The sequence below is a fragment of the Leptosomus discolor genome, chromosome 5, assembly GCF_034619465.1.
Source record: "Leptosomus discolor isolate bLepDis1 chromosome 5, bLepDis1.hap2, whole genome shotgun sequence".
Lineage (NCBI taxonomy): Eukaryota > Metazoa > Chordata > Aves > Leptosomiformes > Leptosomidae > Leptosomus > Leptosomus discolor.
This window is the reverse complement of record NC_141395.1, coordinates 41545654-41563753: the sequence shown is the minus strand read 5'-3', so window position 1 is coordinate 41563753 and position 18100 is coordinate 41545654. Positions and strand designations below refer to the sequence as shown.

Genomic DNA, 18100 nt, shown 5'->3' with positions numbered 1-18100 from the left:
TTGGATTCTTTGGGTATAATTTCAAGTCACATGGCTATTGAAGACCTTTAATCTGTTTATTAATTCCTGGAATAAAAAGTTTACTTCTGGGTTCAGGAAGATTTATAGCTGTATAATGAAAATTGAATACTATTGGAAGAAAAACGTTTATCTCCCCCTGTTTGTTTATAATACAGAAACAGTTGGTTATTTTAGCCTTAAGGTTCTGCTTTTTGCAACAGTACAGTTTATTTTTGTGGATAATGGGGATAGAATTATGACTTCAATAAGTAACGAGATGAACTTCAGTCTTCTTGACACTTGGTGGCACTGGGTCAGGGAAAGGTCCCCAGGTGATGGCTTCCTTGCTTCACTGCAAAGGCTGCAGCTCATGTCTCGGTGTCCTCTTTTTTGGTAGGAAGGGAGGGAAAGCAAACTCACCTGAAGACTCATTTTCTGGATCGACAGTCTCTGTCTTGTTGTTTAATATAAGATTGTTCAAAGATGAAAATATTTTTTTTAAAAAAAAAGCTCATGTCCTACAATGAGGAGGTGGTGAGATGCAGTAACTGATGCTGCTTCACTTTGTGAATACTGACCTTTTCTTTTGCTCACCAGGTTTGATTTTCCTCTTGCTGTCACCTCTTACAAATGTAGTGGCCTCCTACTGTAAAACCTGATTAACGTAGCAACAGAGCTGTAACGAGCTGTCGTGCTATTTTTTGAAGTTTAGAACTTTTTTATCATTTGGTTTTGTTTGGGCTAATTTCAAACTAACAGATCTGCTCAGTCACAGCAGTAAGTCTGAAGATGGATTTGTATATTGGCCACTGAGCTATCCTCATTCTAAGCCGTTCCCTGCACAGTGGTGTGGATAAGGAGACCTGGGCTTCCAGACCTTGTGCATGTTTTCCAAAATTCCTTTGGTTTTAAATATCACAGGAATGATATCCACAAAGCTTAAACTTGTTTTAATATAAAAAGAGAAATTAGAAATTACTGGAAATATTTTGTCTGGAGGAACTGCATTGAATAACCACCCTCTGGATTATTTTAATAATTTCATTAGAAGGCTGCTGCCAGACACTGATGAAACATTAAGAAAATTTAGAGAGACTGCTTCCAAACTGATGCTTTAAGGACGTTGTACCTGTAAGGAAGAGTTATTGGCATGATGCTGCTGAGTCCAGTCAACAACAACCATTTTATAGTAAGACCCAAAACCAAGTCCACAGTAGTGGTGCTTTGGTTGGATCTTCTGGTTTGAATAGTTCAAATTTAATAGCCTGGTAGTTGGCCTTATTCTGGCAGTAACTATGCTGTGTGTAAACAGTCATATCGTTAACATCTAGAAGATTATCCTCCTGACTGTCTTGAAAAACCTCAAAGATATTTTTGGCCATTTTTACACCGTAACCATAGGAGATGAGGTGGTGTTTGGTTTCAAGCACAACGCAGTCATGAATATGCACATTAACGTAAATTATCAGCTTATTTGCCATATGAAAAATAGGCAAGAAGTACTACTAGCTCCTGATTCTGAAAAAAGAGAATTTAATGAGCTCAGCAACTTGAGTATGTAAAGAGCTTTGCAGATTCATACTTCATCTCTCTTTTTTTTTTTTTTTTCCCTTCCCTTTGCATATGTCAGCTTGAGATGCCTTACTAAAAGTTGAGATTGTATGAATCAACAAAGTAGTGAGTGAGGCGGTTTAAATACTGCAAGAGTAGAAACAAAACTGCAAGAGTTGGTAGGGCTGAACAAAGCGCTTACAAACCCAGGACAGTCTTGTAAAGCTCAGCAGAATATATGCAAACGATTCCCAAATGAACCTCCCTGCAGCTCTCTGTGTGTTCAGTGTGTCCCCAATCTGCCTGGCATGTTGTACTAGTAATATAATGAAGAGCGTGAGTACTGATGGCTGAAACTTGTTTCCATTGGTCTAAATTGGGGTAGGATTGGAGTCACTTAGGGAAAAATAAAGGCAGTGAGGTAAGCTTAACTTCAGGTTTTTTCTGATACGTTTACTGTTATGTTGAATATGTTCAAACAATCTTATTTCACTTGTGAGCTACAACATTTTCACTTGCATGGTCACTTAAACAGCACCTTGCCTTGGCCTGTGTATGTGCTTGTCTTATGGCAGAGTACTGATGCCAAGAGACAATAGTTTGCTTTCATGCTGAAAGCTGAACGAGACATTTGGTACTGTTTGCTCAGTTAAGAGCGTCTGTATAGTGAAGAATTTGAAATCTTAAATTAACGTTTTTGGACATTGATCGAGATGTGAGAATTACTAGCAGTGCTTGTAAAACCACAACCATAACGCTTGTCCTGGCATTAGCAGAAATATCAGCGTGCATGCATGCTTCTAAAGCACAGGGCGGGGAAATAACACACTAAGTAGGGCACTCAAAAGTGCCTAGAGATAAGTGTTTTTCATTTATAATTCACAAATGCAGAAATCCGAGGCTGCGATGTTTTCTTTTCCTATGAATCAAAACCAACGTGCACTGATAGTAGTTGGGCTTGTAATATCCTGTACCAGTGAAGAAGAGATGCAGTTGTGAGCATGGGGAAAAACCTTTGTGTATCCCAGATATCACACTTGCAGAGTGGTGAGATTCATCATTTTGGAAACATATGCCAGTTTTCAGGCCTTGGTTATTGTCACTAAGTTTCTCTGATGTGTATTTCCCTCCGAGTAAGGTAAGAACATTTTTCTTTGTCCTTTTTTTCCCTCTTCACAGCTTTTCTCACAGTATGCCTTTTCCATTTTTATTCTGCAGTTTGCCATGTGGGTGGATGCTGTTATATTTGTCTTCAGCTTGGAAGATGAAATTAGCTTCCAGACTGTTTACCACTACTACAGCCGTATGGCTAACTATCGTAACACTAGTGAAATTCCAATGGTACTGGTGGGAACCCAGGGTAAGTGCAGTCTTGGTTTACGAGTATCTTTCTGTCACCATATAGACTGGGCCAAGCTGGCAAAGCCATCTACTGTCTTTTCCTCTGTCTTGCATCAGCACTGCCATTTATCTCATGGTGAGAGCCTGTGGATAAACTGCCAGTTCATCACCAGGGTGGTGGTCTGCTGTTAGGGCTTCCTGAGCCAACAGTGCTATGGGGACGTGGTGTTGCGAGGACTGTTTTGAGATGGGAGACAAATGTCCTTTCAGCGCTCTTGGGAGAGGGAGTGTCAGACTTTGGCCAGAATGACTTAGAAGAGTATTTAAAAAAAAGTTTTCAGTGCTTGCTAGTCACAGTGGTTTTCTTGATCAGCCCAGAGATGCTCATGTTGAATTTGGGCAGGTGGACCAGTTGTGTAATGAAGTTCTGAAACCAAACCAGTTTCCATTAGCTTGGCAGTCTAGAAGTGATCAATAACCTGGAATTCCTAAGGGGCAGACAGATCCGAGATGGAAAACCTTTAACACTGTGTTAGGAAGCAGAACTAAACCGTGCCTCTGTGCAGTCTCTCAAGTCGGCCACTCTTTAAATCAAATAGAAATGCAGCTTTTGGCTAACTGAAACACCCCACACCCCTCCCAATGCTGTTTTTCCAAAATCTCTTCTGGAGCAGCAGCTCTTCGCAGCTGTCCTATGGGGAAAGGTAACAAGGGGAAGATATCAGCAGTATTTAATTTTCTTTTGCATCTGAGCTGTCTTTTGGTTATTCCGTGCCATGTTTTACCAGTGCATCACATTGATGCTTCACCAGTTTTCACATATTGCGGTTGGTTTGCTGCATGGAGTAGTCACACAAGAGTTGAGGCTGCCCTGCCCCTAGTGATGTAGATGTCCCCACCGGGTGAGTCTTGCCAAAAATGAGGCGTTCTCGCATAGGTGCCAGTCATCAGACTTAGTACTTCACAAAGCTGCTACTTCGGAAGCATAGTACAGGCATTTTTGTGAGTTCCTTCCCACTGAAACATTTCTTTCTGAATGTATCACCGAGTTACTCTGCTGTCTTAGAAGGGCTACATAAATGTCATGATTTGCTCCTGTAGGTTCGGTTTTTGGGCATCTTTTTACTGTATACTGCTGTCTTTGGTGGTGATGAAGCTTTTCACTGCTTTCTCAGCTTACTCTTTCGCCAGCTGTCTGGTCAGAGGGCAATCTGCCTTGCCCCGACTGCCCGCAGAGCTGTGCCACCAGTGCTGCCACGTGAAGGCAGGGGAAGCGTGGGCAGCACAGAAGGAGGAATTGCAGCCAGGCTGTAGGGCAGAAACAGATGGTAAAAAGGGAAAAAGGAAGTAGTAGGTATACAGAAAGTCCTAGGATAGCAGAAACTGCAGTCAAAAAGCAGAAGTGAACTGCTTTGAAGGGCCACGCTGTCAGATTAAAACTGGAGATGAAAAAAGAGGGGAGAAAACATTTCCTTGAGGTGTTTTTCTTTCTGTACTTTGGGGTATGGTTTTCCATCTCATTCCCATTATTACCAGAAAGGAATTTGGATTTTCCAAGTTCATTTTCTGTTGCAGCACTGATGCAAAGTGGATTTTTTTTAAAAGTGGCTAAAGATGGAAATGCTGCAAATTCTGGGAGTAAGCATCAGAAAAAATTATAGCTTTTTGGCTACATCGACTGTCAGACCATGCAGCGAGATGAAATATGTAAATATACCTGTTGAAAATATATTTGAAATACACCTGTTTGCAATCCATCTTGTTGGTTTTGAGGAGCATTTTTGAAATAAATCTTGAAATGAAATCTCTCCCAAAACGTTAGCGCTTGCCTGATGTTTCCAGACATTCTCCTCTGCCACCTTACTCTGCGGTGGGCCGGACTGTAGCACTGAATTTGCTTCAGAAGTCAAACTCTTCTGGAAGCCATGGTGTTGAGTCTCAAGTCTTGTCTGGTTGAATGTTTTCAGCGCCCTCTGCTGAGGAAAAAAACCCTCTGCCATTAGATTTCAAAATATTTTTTGATTTGGTTTTATTAATTCAGTCTCGTGAGAAGGTAGTCGTAGCATCAGTTGAGATGCAGTCATGTCGCATCCCGAACAAAGCCTCAGGTCCAGCATTGCAATAGTCGCTGGCTTCATGCTTATGTTAGTGATGCACTTTTTCTCCTAAGAACAAAGATAGTTATGCTGCTGGGGAAGCAGCAGATTTTTAGGAGAACTTTCTGAAATTGGTGCCTGTCGTGGTGGTTATGTGGTAGCTGCAGAGTTTTGTAGAACAGGTTGTGCTGGTGTCGCCCCTTACAGCTTTTTTGCCATAGCTAATAAATTATTATGGTATTCGGGGGGGGGGGGGGGGGGGGGGCAAAAAAGGGTTGGTGGTTTTTTTTTAAGATTTGTTCATGGTATTATCACTTTACAAAGGTTATACTGTTTGACTATTTGTAGAGCTCTTCACTACAAGAGCAGCCATGAAGAAAACTTCTCTTTCGTCAGTTAGCAGGATTTATTCCCGCCGCCTTGGTATAAAGTTTTTTTCAGCTCCTATGGATAAGCTCTAGAAATTGCAGTTAAAAAGCAGGCATGAAAAGTAGCTCATGTGGAAAGGTACAAAGTGTTATTATTTATTTAGATAACACTATTTTTGTTGGCTGTACAACGTATTCACACGACGTCTCCTGAGTGCCTTTACACCAAGGTTTGACTCAGTCATTTGCGATGAGTTTCCTGGATCCAGTCTTGGCTTGAAAGCCAGGCCAGCAGTACAACCTGTGAATATATGAACAGTCTCCATTTCAGCGTTAATCTGGGAAGTGCCTGCCTCGCCCGCGGCACAGTGTGCGCTGCAGGCTCAGGGTTGGGGTTTTAGCAGAGTGCTTTCCTTCCAGCCCAGCCTTCCTAACACACTGCTGGCTCTCTGTGCCTCAGCAAAACACAGAAAGAACTAGGCTAAAAAATGGGAAAGACCAAAAAAAGCATGGGGAACCAAGGGAGAAGCTGGGCTCTAGATTTTTAGCAACGTGATAGTTGCAGTCCTGTACAGCTTTATCTGCCATCATGATTTCACAGTGATGTTTTCAAATTATATTTAAAAACTTTTTCCCCCTGCTGTTGCTGTAGATGCTATAAGTTCCAGTAATCCACGTGTGATAGACGATGCCAGAGCAAGGAAGTTATCAAATGATCTCAAGAGATGCACTTACTACGAAACCTGTGCTACTTATGGACTCAATGTGGAGAGAGTCTTCCAGGACGGTAAAGATTGCTTTTTTCATCAGACATATCACTCAATACTGTAGCCTTTTATTGTTTTTAAAAAATAAAATAACCTCTAATGTCTGATAGCTCAGGTATCTGCCCTGTTTTGCAAGTGTTCGTTAATGTTTAGTTAAAGAAAATGCTTATTTTTAGGGATTTATTTTTGTTATACTGTCTTAAGTGAAGCAGAGGCTTTATTATGCTGAATGTGGCACATGCATGGTGTTGTGTTACCTACAGACACCTTTAGTCTTAACCTACTTTATTTAGTCTTCATTTATTTTTCATTTTTCTTTAGTGATTGCTTTGGTTTAGCAAAGTTTTCTTTGTTTTGGTTTAGTGCTCGTGGAGACACTGAGAGGCTCGTTGTGCAAAGTAGTTTAAAATTACCTTGCACATTTGAGACAGTGAGAATTGAGAGAATTGTTAGGAATAGGGTAATGATGAGAAGTAACTCTTGGCATTCATGGAGTGTTAGAACTTGACGGTCTTATGTAGGGCTTTAGAAATAAAGTTGGCTGCTTAAGGATGATCTAAAACATTAAATCATTAGCAGCGATGTTCTAGTTTGCCTTGTAGGAAGTACTTGGGATCACTGTGTACTATCTCAATAAAAAAAAAAGAATAACAGAAGTGCTTTCTGCCTCTTAACTATTTTGGAACAGTTACCCCTTGGAGGAACTGTGGTTGGAGAAGTGATGCTAAATTTGGGCTTTGCTGTGTGAGATGGGCTTTGTACACCCTCTAGTGGAAGTTCAGCCAGGTGTTTTGCAGCTTTGCTGTCTTCTCTTCTAACCATGTAGCTGAACTTGTCAGCTCATCATCACAGCAGTTCTTTGGCATGTGAAAACCTTCTTAATTAGGTTGAAATACTTCTCAGAGCTCCTTAGTTCTGGGTTTTTTTTTTGTGGCCAGCTTTTCATTGCAAAGGCCTATGCTGTCTGTGGTTATGTGAGACAGAGTCACATCAGCACCTAACAGAGGTGTGTCCAAAGCCAGCTGAAATTAAAAAAAGAAAGCAGAACATTCTGATTTTTAAATGGGAAATAATTATGTGCACTGCACTAGGTTTAATTCCAAATAAAGGTGGTTTTACTGATCCTGGTGGTAGGATTTCAGAGAAGAGCATTTGAAGCTGTATCATTATGCTTTGCTCGCTGGTTTTGCTTGAGCTTGTTACAGAAATTACTGTTTTCACTGCCTAGATTTTCTGTTTTGAATATGAGTTTCAAAGAACCATTAGGGGGTTTTTTTAGTACATTTATTTTTGAGTGCTAGCTATAGTTGGATTTTTAATTATATATTCCAAGTTGTGGTGTTTGTGGATCTTTGTACAGACTACTTTTTTTTTTTTTTAAATTTGTCTTTCTCGGGGACCTTGTGAGAGAGAAGTCTCTTGGCACAAAGCTAGTGTGATAAACTTGTAAGCTTCCAGGAAGCTTATTTGTCTCTGTGAAATTTCAGCAGTAAGTAGAAAGAATTGACAAAACTCATGTTTAAGAAGTATCAAGGTTTTGTTTTACCTACATGGCAGTCAACCAACTACTTAGTATTTGCCAGCTAATAGGATTGGGAATGCTTCTGTATAAATGTCTTACAGATGCCAGGCATGTCCGGGACCAAATCCAATTCCTGATAATTTTTTCTGTTTATTTCAGCACGAAACAAAGCAACTTCTTAACCCCATTATGTGAAGGGGTGTGAATGAGCAGTGCAAGTTGTTAATAGGGAGTGCTTGATTAAATGGCACTTGATTTGTTTAAGTCTAGGATGTTCAGGTTCAATGTGGGCTTAACAAGGCTTTTTAGTGACTTCTTTGTGTGGTCTGTATGCAGACCTTTGAAAGGCAAGGGATAGAAGTACAAACGTTTGAAAAAAAAATCTAAATTATCTGTCCTTTAGAAAAAGGACTTGAAATTTTGTAGTAATGTAGCTCAGGAGGCTGCCTTACTGGGAGATAGGTGGTGAGTTGGGGAGGGCTGTGACTTTTCCCCAGCCAGCGCTGTAGGTGCTCTGTGTGTGTGTGTGTATATATGTATATCTATCTATATCACTGTTGCTTTCACAGCTATTAATGTTATGAAAGCCTTTGGCTAATGAGAATAACTTTGCTTTTTCACTTTTTTGGCAAGGAACAGGTTACATCTTTTGTGAAATTGTATTCGATAGGAGATAAAAGCCAGTATCGTGAATGCACACTAGTTTTACACACATACTCAAATTTTTTTCAACTTCTTTGTATGTTGATAGGCATGAACTATAAAATGGGTGCAGTCACGCCTGATGTGATTTAGTAAAATTCCCCACAATGGCTTGGGACTTGGCATTGCTGGCACATCAGCTGTGGAACATTTTAGTGCTCCATGGGTCTGACTGTGTGCAGCCAGTCTGTGACCTTGCTGAAGCCAGCTTGGTGTCGTACCTTCTCGGCAGCTGCTGTTAAACTGGAGTGGCTTTTCCTCATGTTAGACTAAAGGAATCTGGCCCCTCTTCAAAAAGGGAGCAAAATATCTGCCTGGCTATGTGACTTGGACCCCATACCCATGGTGTAAATTTTTTTTTTTTTTTAAAATGCGAGTGAATTCTGCAATCCAGCCTTTTGAGGGACTGCCTTTTCGGTCCCCCTCAAGGGACTTTTGAGCCCTGTTTGCTCGAAAGCAAGCAGCACGCAGCATTGCTTAATAACTTCTCTTTGTGTTCAGATCCTCTCCAGAATAAATGGAGCTGGTGATCTAGCACCAGGAAGCCTAGTCTGACTTGAGAAAACCACTTCTTGATGTAAACATTGGCAGTGGACAAGGAAAAGAAGGGATGAGGGGAGGAGGGACAGGTGTAGTAGAGATCTTCACATAGTTTGCTCTTAAACTTTTCTTATTATTTTGAGGAAACACTGAGGCAGTGCCAGCAGCCTTCATGAATTAACTGGATTTTTCAGCAACCTTGAAAGGGACACAGACTAATTAATGCATTTTGTTAGTAGATCACTGTATAAGATCAGGGGTTTTTAATTGTGGGTAACTGGGGAAAAAGAGTTGTTGAGAAGTTCGTGGCTGCGTGCAAGACATGGAGCTGCTATCCCTATTAAGACCACTTTTTGTGTATGGAAGTTGGTTCTAGACTTTGCTCCCAGCTGGATGGGTGCCTGTTCTTGGGATTTAGTATAGGATTTAATCACTGTTCTGTTGCAGGGTAGGCTGTGCTCCCTGTTGAGATGCTCCAAGCGTTTGCTTTGGCAGGTCTGTGAGGGTATTTCAGTATGTTGACCAAGGTCCCATTGCTTTTATTGGCTTGTAACTTTGAATGCTTTGATTCTTTTACATTTTTAGGCTGCTGTTGGTTGCCACGGGTGGGGATTTTTGATTGGTTGGTTTTTTGAAAGTGTGGATATCGCAGTGGATGCAATAGGCGAGACTGGATTTCGTTTAGTGATGTTAGCTTTAGTGCTCTCATTTTGCACGCAAGACTTCTTTTTGGTATTTTTTTAATGAAGTCAAACACTATACAATGATTTGCATCAGCTATGAAGTACATATGTAATTTATGGCCCAAATGCACCCTCTTCTTCATCTCCCCCTTCAGTTTTCAGGATCTTCAAATTGCCAGTGAGTTGGTAAATCTGAAACTGTGTGTGAACTTCCATTGTCCAAACTCCTGTTACCAGTTCAAGTTGCAGCGTGCTTTTCTCTAACATACCAATTACTAGTTTTGTCACGAAAGGTGCTGTTGTACAATCTTTTCCAAAAATCTAGTTTCTGGTTTGTGTTTTCTGCCTTAATGTAGACCTACCTTTTGGAGGAAGAAATTGGAAATGGTATTGAATGGTTTTTTACTCCTTCATTGCATAAACATTAGAAATTATATTTCAAAGTTTTCCCATGCAAGCATCCACTGAACTCTGTTAGTGGTCCTCTGTTATGACTTTGGTCTATTATAACTCATTTTCTGTTTTCCCCACAGCTGAGTAGTAGAATACTTTAACTTGAATAATTATTATTATGAAAATGGTACTTTATTATTTAGTTAAATCCAAATGCATTGTTTACAATGCTTCGTTACAGTTGATAAGCTCACCGGTGATTATGACAGAGTATGTTCATACTTCTGTAATAGGAACACTGCTTTACAACAATATTTCATTTCCATCTGCAGAAACTTTTTATGAATGCTGATGTAGTTAATGTACACCTTTGTATTTTTAGGTAACTGTTCTGCAGTGTTTTAAGAAGTTGAAAACCGTGATTTGTAAGCAGTTGTCAGGATGGTGGTTCTTAGTCTTTTGAAATGTGCATACGATGAATTGCTCATTTTTATACACCCTAATGGTAATTTACAAAATAAGTTGTTTTGATGCTGTGATAGAGCTTGTAATTTCCTTGTGTTCGGGCATCCTGTGATGTGATGATCTTCTGTTTTGTGTAAAAGTTGGTGCTCTGAAGTGAAGCAGGATTTTGAACATTATAGAGGGCTGGATTTAACCTGCAGCATCGTCCCACTTAAGTCTAATCTCTGATGCTGCTTGAAGTTGGAGCAGCATGAGCAGGCCCTGTGTTTCGATCTGAAGTAAACCAGAAAAAATTCCAGATTCCAGGGGATTAGCAGAATTACAATGGAGGATAATCAATTACTTTTTGGCTTTTGATATTTGGAATTGGGAATTGTCAGACAGGGGAATTATGTATTAAAAATAAGATCAAATGCTAATAAGATCAATTTTACTTCAGATTTCCCAAATAAGAAAGGGGGGGGGGGGGGATGTTCCTGCTTATCGGGATGGATATTATCAATGACATTGGAAATGATTATTTTAATATTTCTTGTCAGCACAGTATTGTAATGCCCCAGGATGCCTTTTTAATGATTCTAGCCGCCTTGAATTAGCTTGATGTACCATTAATGCATAAGAATTGCTTTTATTTTTGTTCATGATGTATGGATTTTCTTTGACCCATTTAACTGCATGCCATGCAATTCTCTGGCGTCGCAAAGGAGAAGCAAACGTTCAAATACTGAGAGGATAAAATTTTGCCATCAATATAGCTTGCATCACAGGGTGAGAAACAAAAGGGTTTGAATCTACTTTGGACTCAGAGTTGAGTCTGTTACTGTAGCTTAGCAGTTCACTTTGGTTGTACGCCTGCTAGTGACCAAAGTAGAAGATGCATCTTTCAGCATAAACTTTTCAGTGTGGAGATCCTTTATATTGCTGCAATTACCACTGTAACTATACGTGTATGACAAGGTGCTGAAAACCTACTGATTAGTCACGTTAGTATTACAACTTCAAAAATTCTTAATTTTGGGGGGCGATTAAGCCAAGGGCTTGCAGTCTGACCCACTTGTGTAGTTAGGAATAGACAGAACTGTGGGGGTTTTTTTGTGTGTGTGTGTACACATGTGTGTGCATGTGTGTATGTTACTGATGAGCCTTGTTGGGAAGGGCAGTGTAAAGGCTTAGCGCCTCCCTGTTAAGGTGCTGTTAGACATGTCACATCCTGTGAGGATGCGCTCGGTGGAAGATTTTTGACGCAAAAAGTCTTTTGGCTCATCTCAGGTACAAGCGTTGGATGGCGTTGCTGCTGCCATGGCTGTCAGGAAATATGCATTGGTTAGGGTTGGGATCTAGTTTTTAGAATTTCAAGATGTGTGTCCTAAACAAGTGAGAAGGTGAAGGCTTGGATACCCTATTCTGTTCTGCATGCAGTAGGTTGTATATATCCGTTACGTGAGTAGTCAGGCACAGATTTGGGAGGTTTTACCTTGTATGGATGGTTGTAACACACAAATTTTGAAATAAAAATGCCCCAAATAGCAATAAACCTGTGAATATTGAGGCAGGAGTTACAGGTATATAATGGCAGAGGCAATTTGGACCTTTAGCTCTGGTGTTTGCTGTTGCTGCTGTTTGTGGATCCTTTATTAGCAAATTAAACTGACCTTTTATTATTGAGTGCATCTGCTGTGTGTAAACATTTACCAGAAATATTTTATTTCCAAATTCAAATAGTGTTTCTAATGTTGTGTGGAACAATGTGTGTCTAAAAGGGGTACCTTGAAGTACAAATTCTCCATTAAGGGCTGGCAGATGACAAATTAATCCTCGTACAGCCAGATGTCAGGGAAAGGCTGTCACTTGCTATCGGTATTACTAAGTCAGCTTTTATAGATGCATTTTCATTACGAAATGTTAATCAGTCTAATGGGGAGTAAATAAAGTCTTAGTCCTATTCTGCTGACATCTATTTTAGGGAGAGGCACTCTTTGTTCTTGCACTGCATAGGGCCCGAAGGCTGCTTCTGTTTGGGAGAGGGAGTCTGGGGCAGTGGGGACCCAAGCGCAGTGCAGGACTGGGGAGCGGGGCCCCTGGCTCCTGGCACTCCTTGGATTTTGGTGGGGCACAGCAGGGACCTTTCAGGGAGCACTCAGGGCTCAGCATCCGAGGCAATGTGGTGTTCTGAGTGCTCGTTATTTAGGCTGGTCAGAGGTGGACCGGATCAGCTTGGTAACGCTTTGATATGCTCCTCCATGCTCCGACAGCACTGGGAAACAAATCTTTTTGGTCGTTAGGTCCAGGTATTTGTATTTTACTTTTTTTTTTTTCACGGAGAAGAAATAAAAGGGGTGTCCTTAGTGCTCCGGCTTAGCCTAGAGCAACAAACCCTCAGGCCCCGCTCATATTAAGGACCCATGGGCGGTTAAACGTCGATGACGTCAACGCTGTGACGCGCCGTGTCGATGTCAGTGACGCCGGCGGGAAGGGGCGGCTGCAGCCGGATGCCGGGGCAGTGCCTGCGCCCCCGCCTTCCCCGGCGGCCGCCAGGGGGCGCCGCAGCCGCGGCTGCGGGGCGGGAGCACCCTGGCGCGACAGGCCCCGCTTCCCGCCCCCCCGCCGCCTCCCCGGGGAGGTGGAGGCTCTGCCCTGGCACTCGTCCACGCCGCCAGCCCCTTGCCTCCTGCGAAGGGCCCCGGTGGCGGCCGGCCTGCCCCGGGCGGAGAACGTGGGGCGGTGAGCTCCGCAGCCTGCCGTCAGCCGGCCGGAGGGACGCGCCCCCGGCCCGGCCCTGTGCGCTGGCGCCGCGCCCCTGGGGCTGCGGGCGCTGGGGTTGTGTGGGGCGGGGGGAGCCGTGGGGTTTGCCGCCTGCGGGGGGCTTGGCCTGCTCGGCAGAGGCCCGGCTGGGCTCAGATGGAGGCCCGGGTGCCTCAGGCTGCGGGTGGGCAGCGTTTCTAGACTTGGTACTGCTCTTAAATGTGAGCATCAGTGACACTCAAGCTGTTAGTGTTCAAAAGTGCCACATTTTTTCATTCCACGTGGGAGAAATATTTTTTTTTTTTAGGTGCCTCTTGTACTTCTTGATTTTAAAACCCAACAAACCCACACAGGACAGCCCATACTCTTTCATGGCAGTAGGACTTTAAGTCTAAATGCAGCAGACCAGCCCTTTCCAAGACCTTTCGCTTGCTGGAGGATGTGCGCCTCTGGTTTGCTGTTTTTCTCTCCAGGAACATGGCACAGCGAGCATGAAACAGTAGTTCTCTACTTCAGTTAATTCTTTACCTGAATGCCACCACGTTGTATTCTTTCTTTTCCTGTTTTGTAGCACTTGGGGAAGATAGAGCAAATTTTTGATAAGTGTTAATGTATCTTACAAACTGTCTTTAGATAATTTTCTTTGGAGCTTTGTGTAACAATCAGAAAATTCGAAGAATTGTTGGTAGAAAAAAAATTAAACACAAATCTGATATGGCTTGTCTTGCAAAGTCTGTTTCTGCTTAAGTTTTATTCTGAACTTGACATTATTGTAGGATGAAACTGCCCTTACTCCTGCATGCCCTTAATTCTTATGAGCTATTAACAAATGAGAAGATTTTATTTTGTGCAGGTCTGGAAACAAGAATTTCACTCCATCAGTGGCTTTGCAGTGGCTGCTTTTGTGTCATTGGATGTACTGGTTTCCATTTCACCTCTCAGACCCATACCCTTAGGTGGTATGTTCTCCATCAGTTCTGATACCATAATTCAGACTTCACATTGTTATGGGAGGGGCCTGTGCGAGCTGGTAGGATGAACTTATTCAATATCTGAAATCAATATCGTATAGGAAGGCTTGAAATGAGCCTAGGAATTGAGTACTGCATGGAGAAACAGGAGTGTGAAGAACTCTTCATCCTGGGGAGCAGTTAACATCAGCAGGACTGGACTGGAATATGGCAAGTATTTGCTCAAGCAATGTGGCAAACTGTACCAGAGTTCCCTTTCCTTGGATTTATGTTTTCTGATTGATTAACTGTAACTCACGCTTCATACATTAAGGTTCAAGGTTTTTTTCTGTTGTCCCTGGGGACTTACAAGGTCTCTTTGCTATGCGGTTTCCCTCATGCTTGGCAGTTGTTTGATGTTACAGCCATGCTGTTTGTTGGGACTCTCGCATGTCCTTTGCCTCGTTGCCACTTTTCATGAAAATTGCAGGGACTTTGCAGGCTTTGTGGACTTTGAGACTTGTATTGCTCTGTCAGTTTTCTTCAAATCTGCACCCAGATTTTAAAAGCGATTGGAGGAAAGAAGAGAAAGATCTTCGGGTGATATGTCTGCATCTGTTTTTCTCATTCTTGGAATTAAATGGTGAGATGAGGAGATACAGTCCAGGGTATGGCGTTTGAGAAGTGCTGTGATTTGTATAGGGGAGTTGAATGATGTTGTGCTAAGAAAAGTTCCAGGGAGGTTTAGCTTTTAGCTATGGTAAGAGTGTCATTCACTAGGTTGCTTGTAGAAAATGGGAATCTCTGCAGAACTTTTTGTATGACTTATAAATTTTATAGGATTAGTTTTATGGCACGTTTAAGTCATAATTTGAAGTGTATGCAGTAAGGCAGATTACTTGAAACCTAGAAGACGATGATGGTGATGCAGAGTTACTGATGTTACAGAGAAGGTAACAGCTGTTGCATTTGCTGAAGAGTACGACAAGTGAAAGACCTAGTCCATTGTGTCCAAATTTTTCACTAAATGGAAACAATAATGTTGATGCATTTCATCAAAACGTGAAAGAGTAAGATTTCCAGTACTGAAGACTCAGAATTGGTCCAGTAGCTTTACATCCTTTAATGAAAACTTGAGGAGAAATCCTGGGGCAGGAAGCATGATTGGTGTGGTGGCCAGTTGCTTTTTATTGGTGAGAGACCTGAGGGTGAGGCGCATAAGCAGTCCGTTTTATAGGATCGCATAAATTGTGTTACTTATGTGAGAGAAGATGTTATAAGCACGTTTGTGGAGTGTCTTGCAAGCAGTTAGGAATTGTTTTCTGTTAACACCAAAAACTGAAGTGAAAACAAATTGTGGAAGAGGGAATAAGTTTGAAAATTCCTTATTTTTTAAACCCTCTGCCTTTTCTACGGCTGGTATTGTCAACTTGGAGATTTTGTTCCTGTGTGTGTTCTGGCTCATCTGTTTATGCATTCAGTACCATGAATAGAATGAGATTTTTTTTACTGTCCCACTGTATTAATTCGTCCTCCATCAAATGTTAAAAATTACTATTGAAGACATATGCATCAGTAATGTCTGTATTGCACCCATGGATTAAATTTTAGTTCTGCGTGCCGACGTGGACGCGGGCACTAATCTAAAGGCCTGTGATTGTTCTGTCTCCAGAGATGGAGGTTGTGTTCAGTTTTGTAAGCGTATCTGAAAAAATGACAGTATCTGCACTCAGTTTTTTGCTAAGCATCGGGTATCATTTCCAATCTATAGCACTCAACTACTACTCTTTTAAAATGCGGGGTAATGTAGATATAAGCCTCTCGGAATACACGGCATTTTTAAATATCATATGGAAACATGCTTTCTGTTTTTTTGTGCTTAGATTTTAATTTCTGATCTATTCCTGCGCTGTTATTTTACAGTCTGCATTACACATTTGTGTTGCTGTTGTGTTCAGTACCTTGGGAAAAGACCATTGCTGCTAAATTTAAATTGTCTTGCATCTTGCAGAGCTGTGTTCTCAATAAAGGGGAAAAAGAGGAAAACCAGAATAGAAATAAGTCAGATGTCCTGTCAGCTTGACGGAGGTTGACTTAAGGAAAAACATCCCTTTGCTACATTTTGTCGTGCTGCAGTTCCTGGTGGAGCTGGTGACAGAAGCTGAAAAGAGCAGTGACAATTTCTGCGATTCTTTTCAAGCCGAGTGACCTGAACAGCAAAGTGACTGCATAGTGAATAACACGGTAACAGCATGGCTGCCAACAGGGTTTGATTGCGGGGGAAGTATCCAAATGCAAAGATCTAAAAAAAAAAAAAAAACCCACACAAAAAACCCCAAAAAACCACCAAAAAACAAAAAACAACAACCCCAAAACCTGCTTGGTAGTGTCTGTTAGCTAGATGATGCTTTAGCCCTGCTTTTGCCTTTGCTAATGATGCTGTAACGGGGCGTGCTGCACTGACCACAAGGTTAGGTAAGGGCCACGAAGGGCTTTGGCAGAGCATGAACTCCTTAAAGCGCCAGGTTACATTTTCTTTATTACAGCAACAGCCTTTTTCTGACTTGCATCTGTTTTGTTTCGAAGAGACCTGTCTAAACTGTGGCTCATTTGCTGCATTTTGGAGGACGGTCTGCCTTGCTAGCAGGTCTTCATTGCTCTTCCTGCTGCTGTGCTCTTTATTATGGTATGATCACTTCATCTGATTTTCTTTTTCCCTGACTTCTTGTTGACAAACCTTAAAACATGTTAACACCTCATCTGCTTCCGTGCAGCACGTGTTCTGTACAGCTTGTCCAACAGGTTTTGAAGTAGAGGGCAGCGTGAAATGTCTAAAGCTTGATTTCTTTAATGATCCTCAGTATGTTGTTCCTTGGTCATTGGTTTTAACTGTCCTTTGTGGGTTTAACTTTAAATTTGTTAGCACAGAATGACTTTGCTGGCTTAGTATTGCTGAATGAAAGGATAAGAGCTAACCTACAAGGTGTCTTGTCTCAAGGTGGACATAAGGGAAAACGTCCCCTGCCCCTTGCTTTAAAACTGACTGTGAGAACACCACCAGCCTGCTCAGAGCATGACCAGAGTGGTTTGGAACTCCTGGAAACAAAACCTGTGCTCAGGGTGGGAACTGGAGGCTGTCAGAACAAAGCCAGGAGGCAATACCAAACCTGAGGAGTCTTGTGAGAAAATCTGACTTCACCTTGAGAAGTGGCCGTGGCGTGGGCTGTTCTGTTGGTGTGTGGTGCCGTGGCGTTTCTACCCATCCCTTGAGATTCCAAAGAATAATTGTTGCTCTTACGTATTTGTTATTTTTGGTATAGAGCATACCGAAGGTCTTTCACCCAAGTTATCAAACAGCAAACTGACAACATGCTGGTACTGTGTTTGTATCTCTTAGTTTTTATAACTTTTGTCTGCTTCTGGGTGCATTTGCAGTGTATTTAGCAACATTTATTAAAGACAATAGCTCACTTTTTTGTCTTATAATAAAGAGATGCTTTTATCTGAGCTATCAAACATTTAAAACTGGTGTAATAAACGTAATCCTTTTGTAATGTTCTCTGTTGTGTAGCAAGGACAGTTTAAACATCCAAGTTTATTATTAGCATAGATTGTTCTTCAAAAGTGGTTTCTGAAATGCATTTCAAATCGTTCCCTTGCAACTAATCCACATGCATATGCAAATCCTGTTGAAACTGTTTGCTTCTCTGGGATTAGCACATGTGTATTCAGAGGTTAAAAGCCTGCATGATTTTGTGGGGGTGGTGTGTGTAGTAAGCCAGAATGAGTGTTTGCCTTAGTCTCCTGAATTCCTATGCCAGAAGACACCCAGCACTGCTACCGAGTTTAAAATACATGGGTTTTGCTCATTCTCTATAAAGTAGAGAATCCTTAAACTAATTGGATGGAATTCAACTTGGAAATGGAAGTTTGATCTGATGAGGTTGCTTGCAGTGGTAGGTCCCTGGTGTTGCAGAAGG

General features: G+C 41.7%; 1 protein-coding gene across 6 annotated transcripts in view; it reads left to right on the top strand.

Moving 5' to 3' along the window:
- Positions 1-18100, top strand: part of AGAP1 (ArfGAP with GTPase domain, ankyrin repeat and PH domain 1) — a 384764-nt gene that overhangs the window by 147797 nt on the left and 218867 nt on the right. For all 6 annotated transcript variants that reach the window (XM_086466250.1, XM_086466249.1, XM_086466247.1 and 3 more), the window contains 2 exons: positions 2770-2911; positions 6009-6143. In XM_086466250.1, the coding sequence (XP_086322376.1) occupies positions 2770-2911; positions 6009-6143 (277 nt within the window). The remainder of the gene's footprint in view (positions 1-2769; positions 2912-6008; positions 6144-18100) is intronic.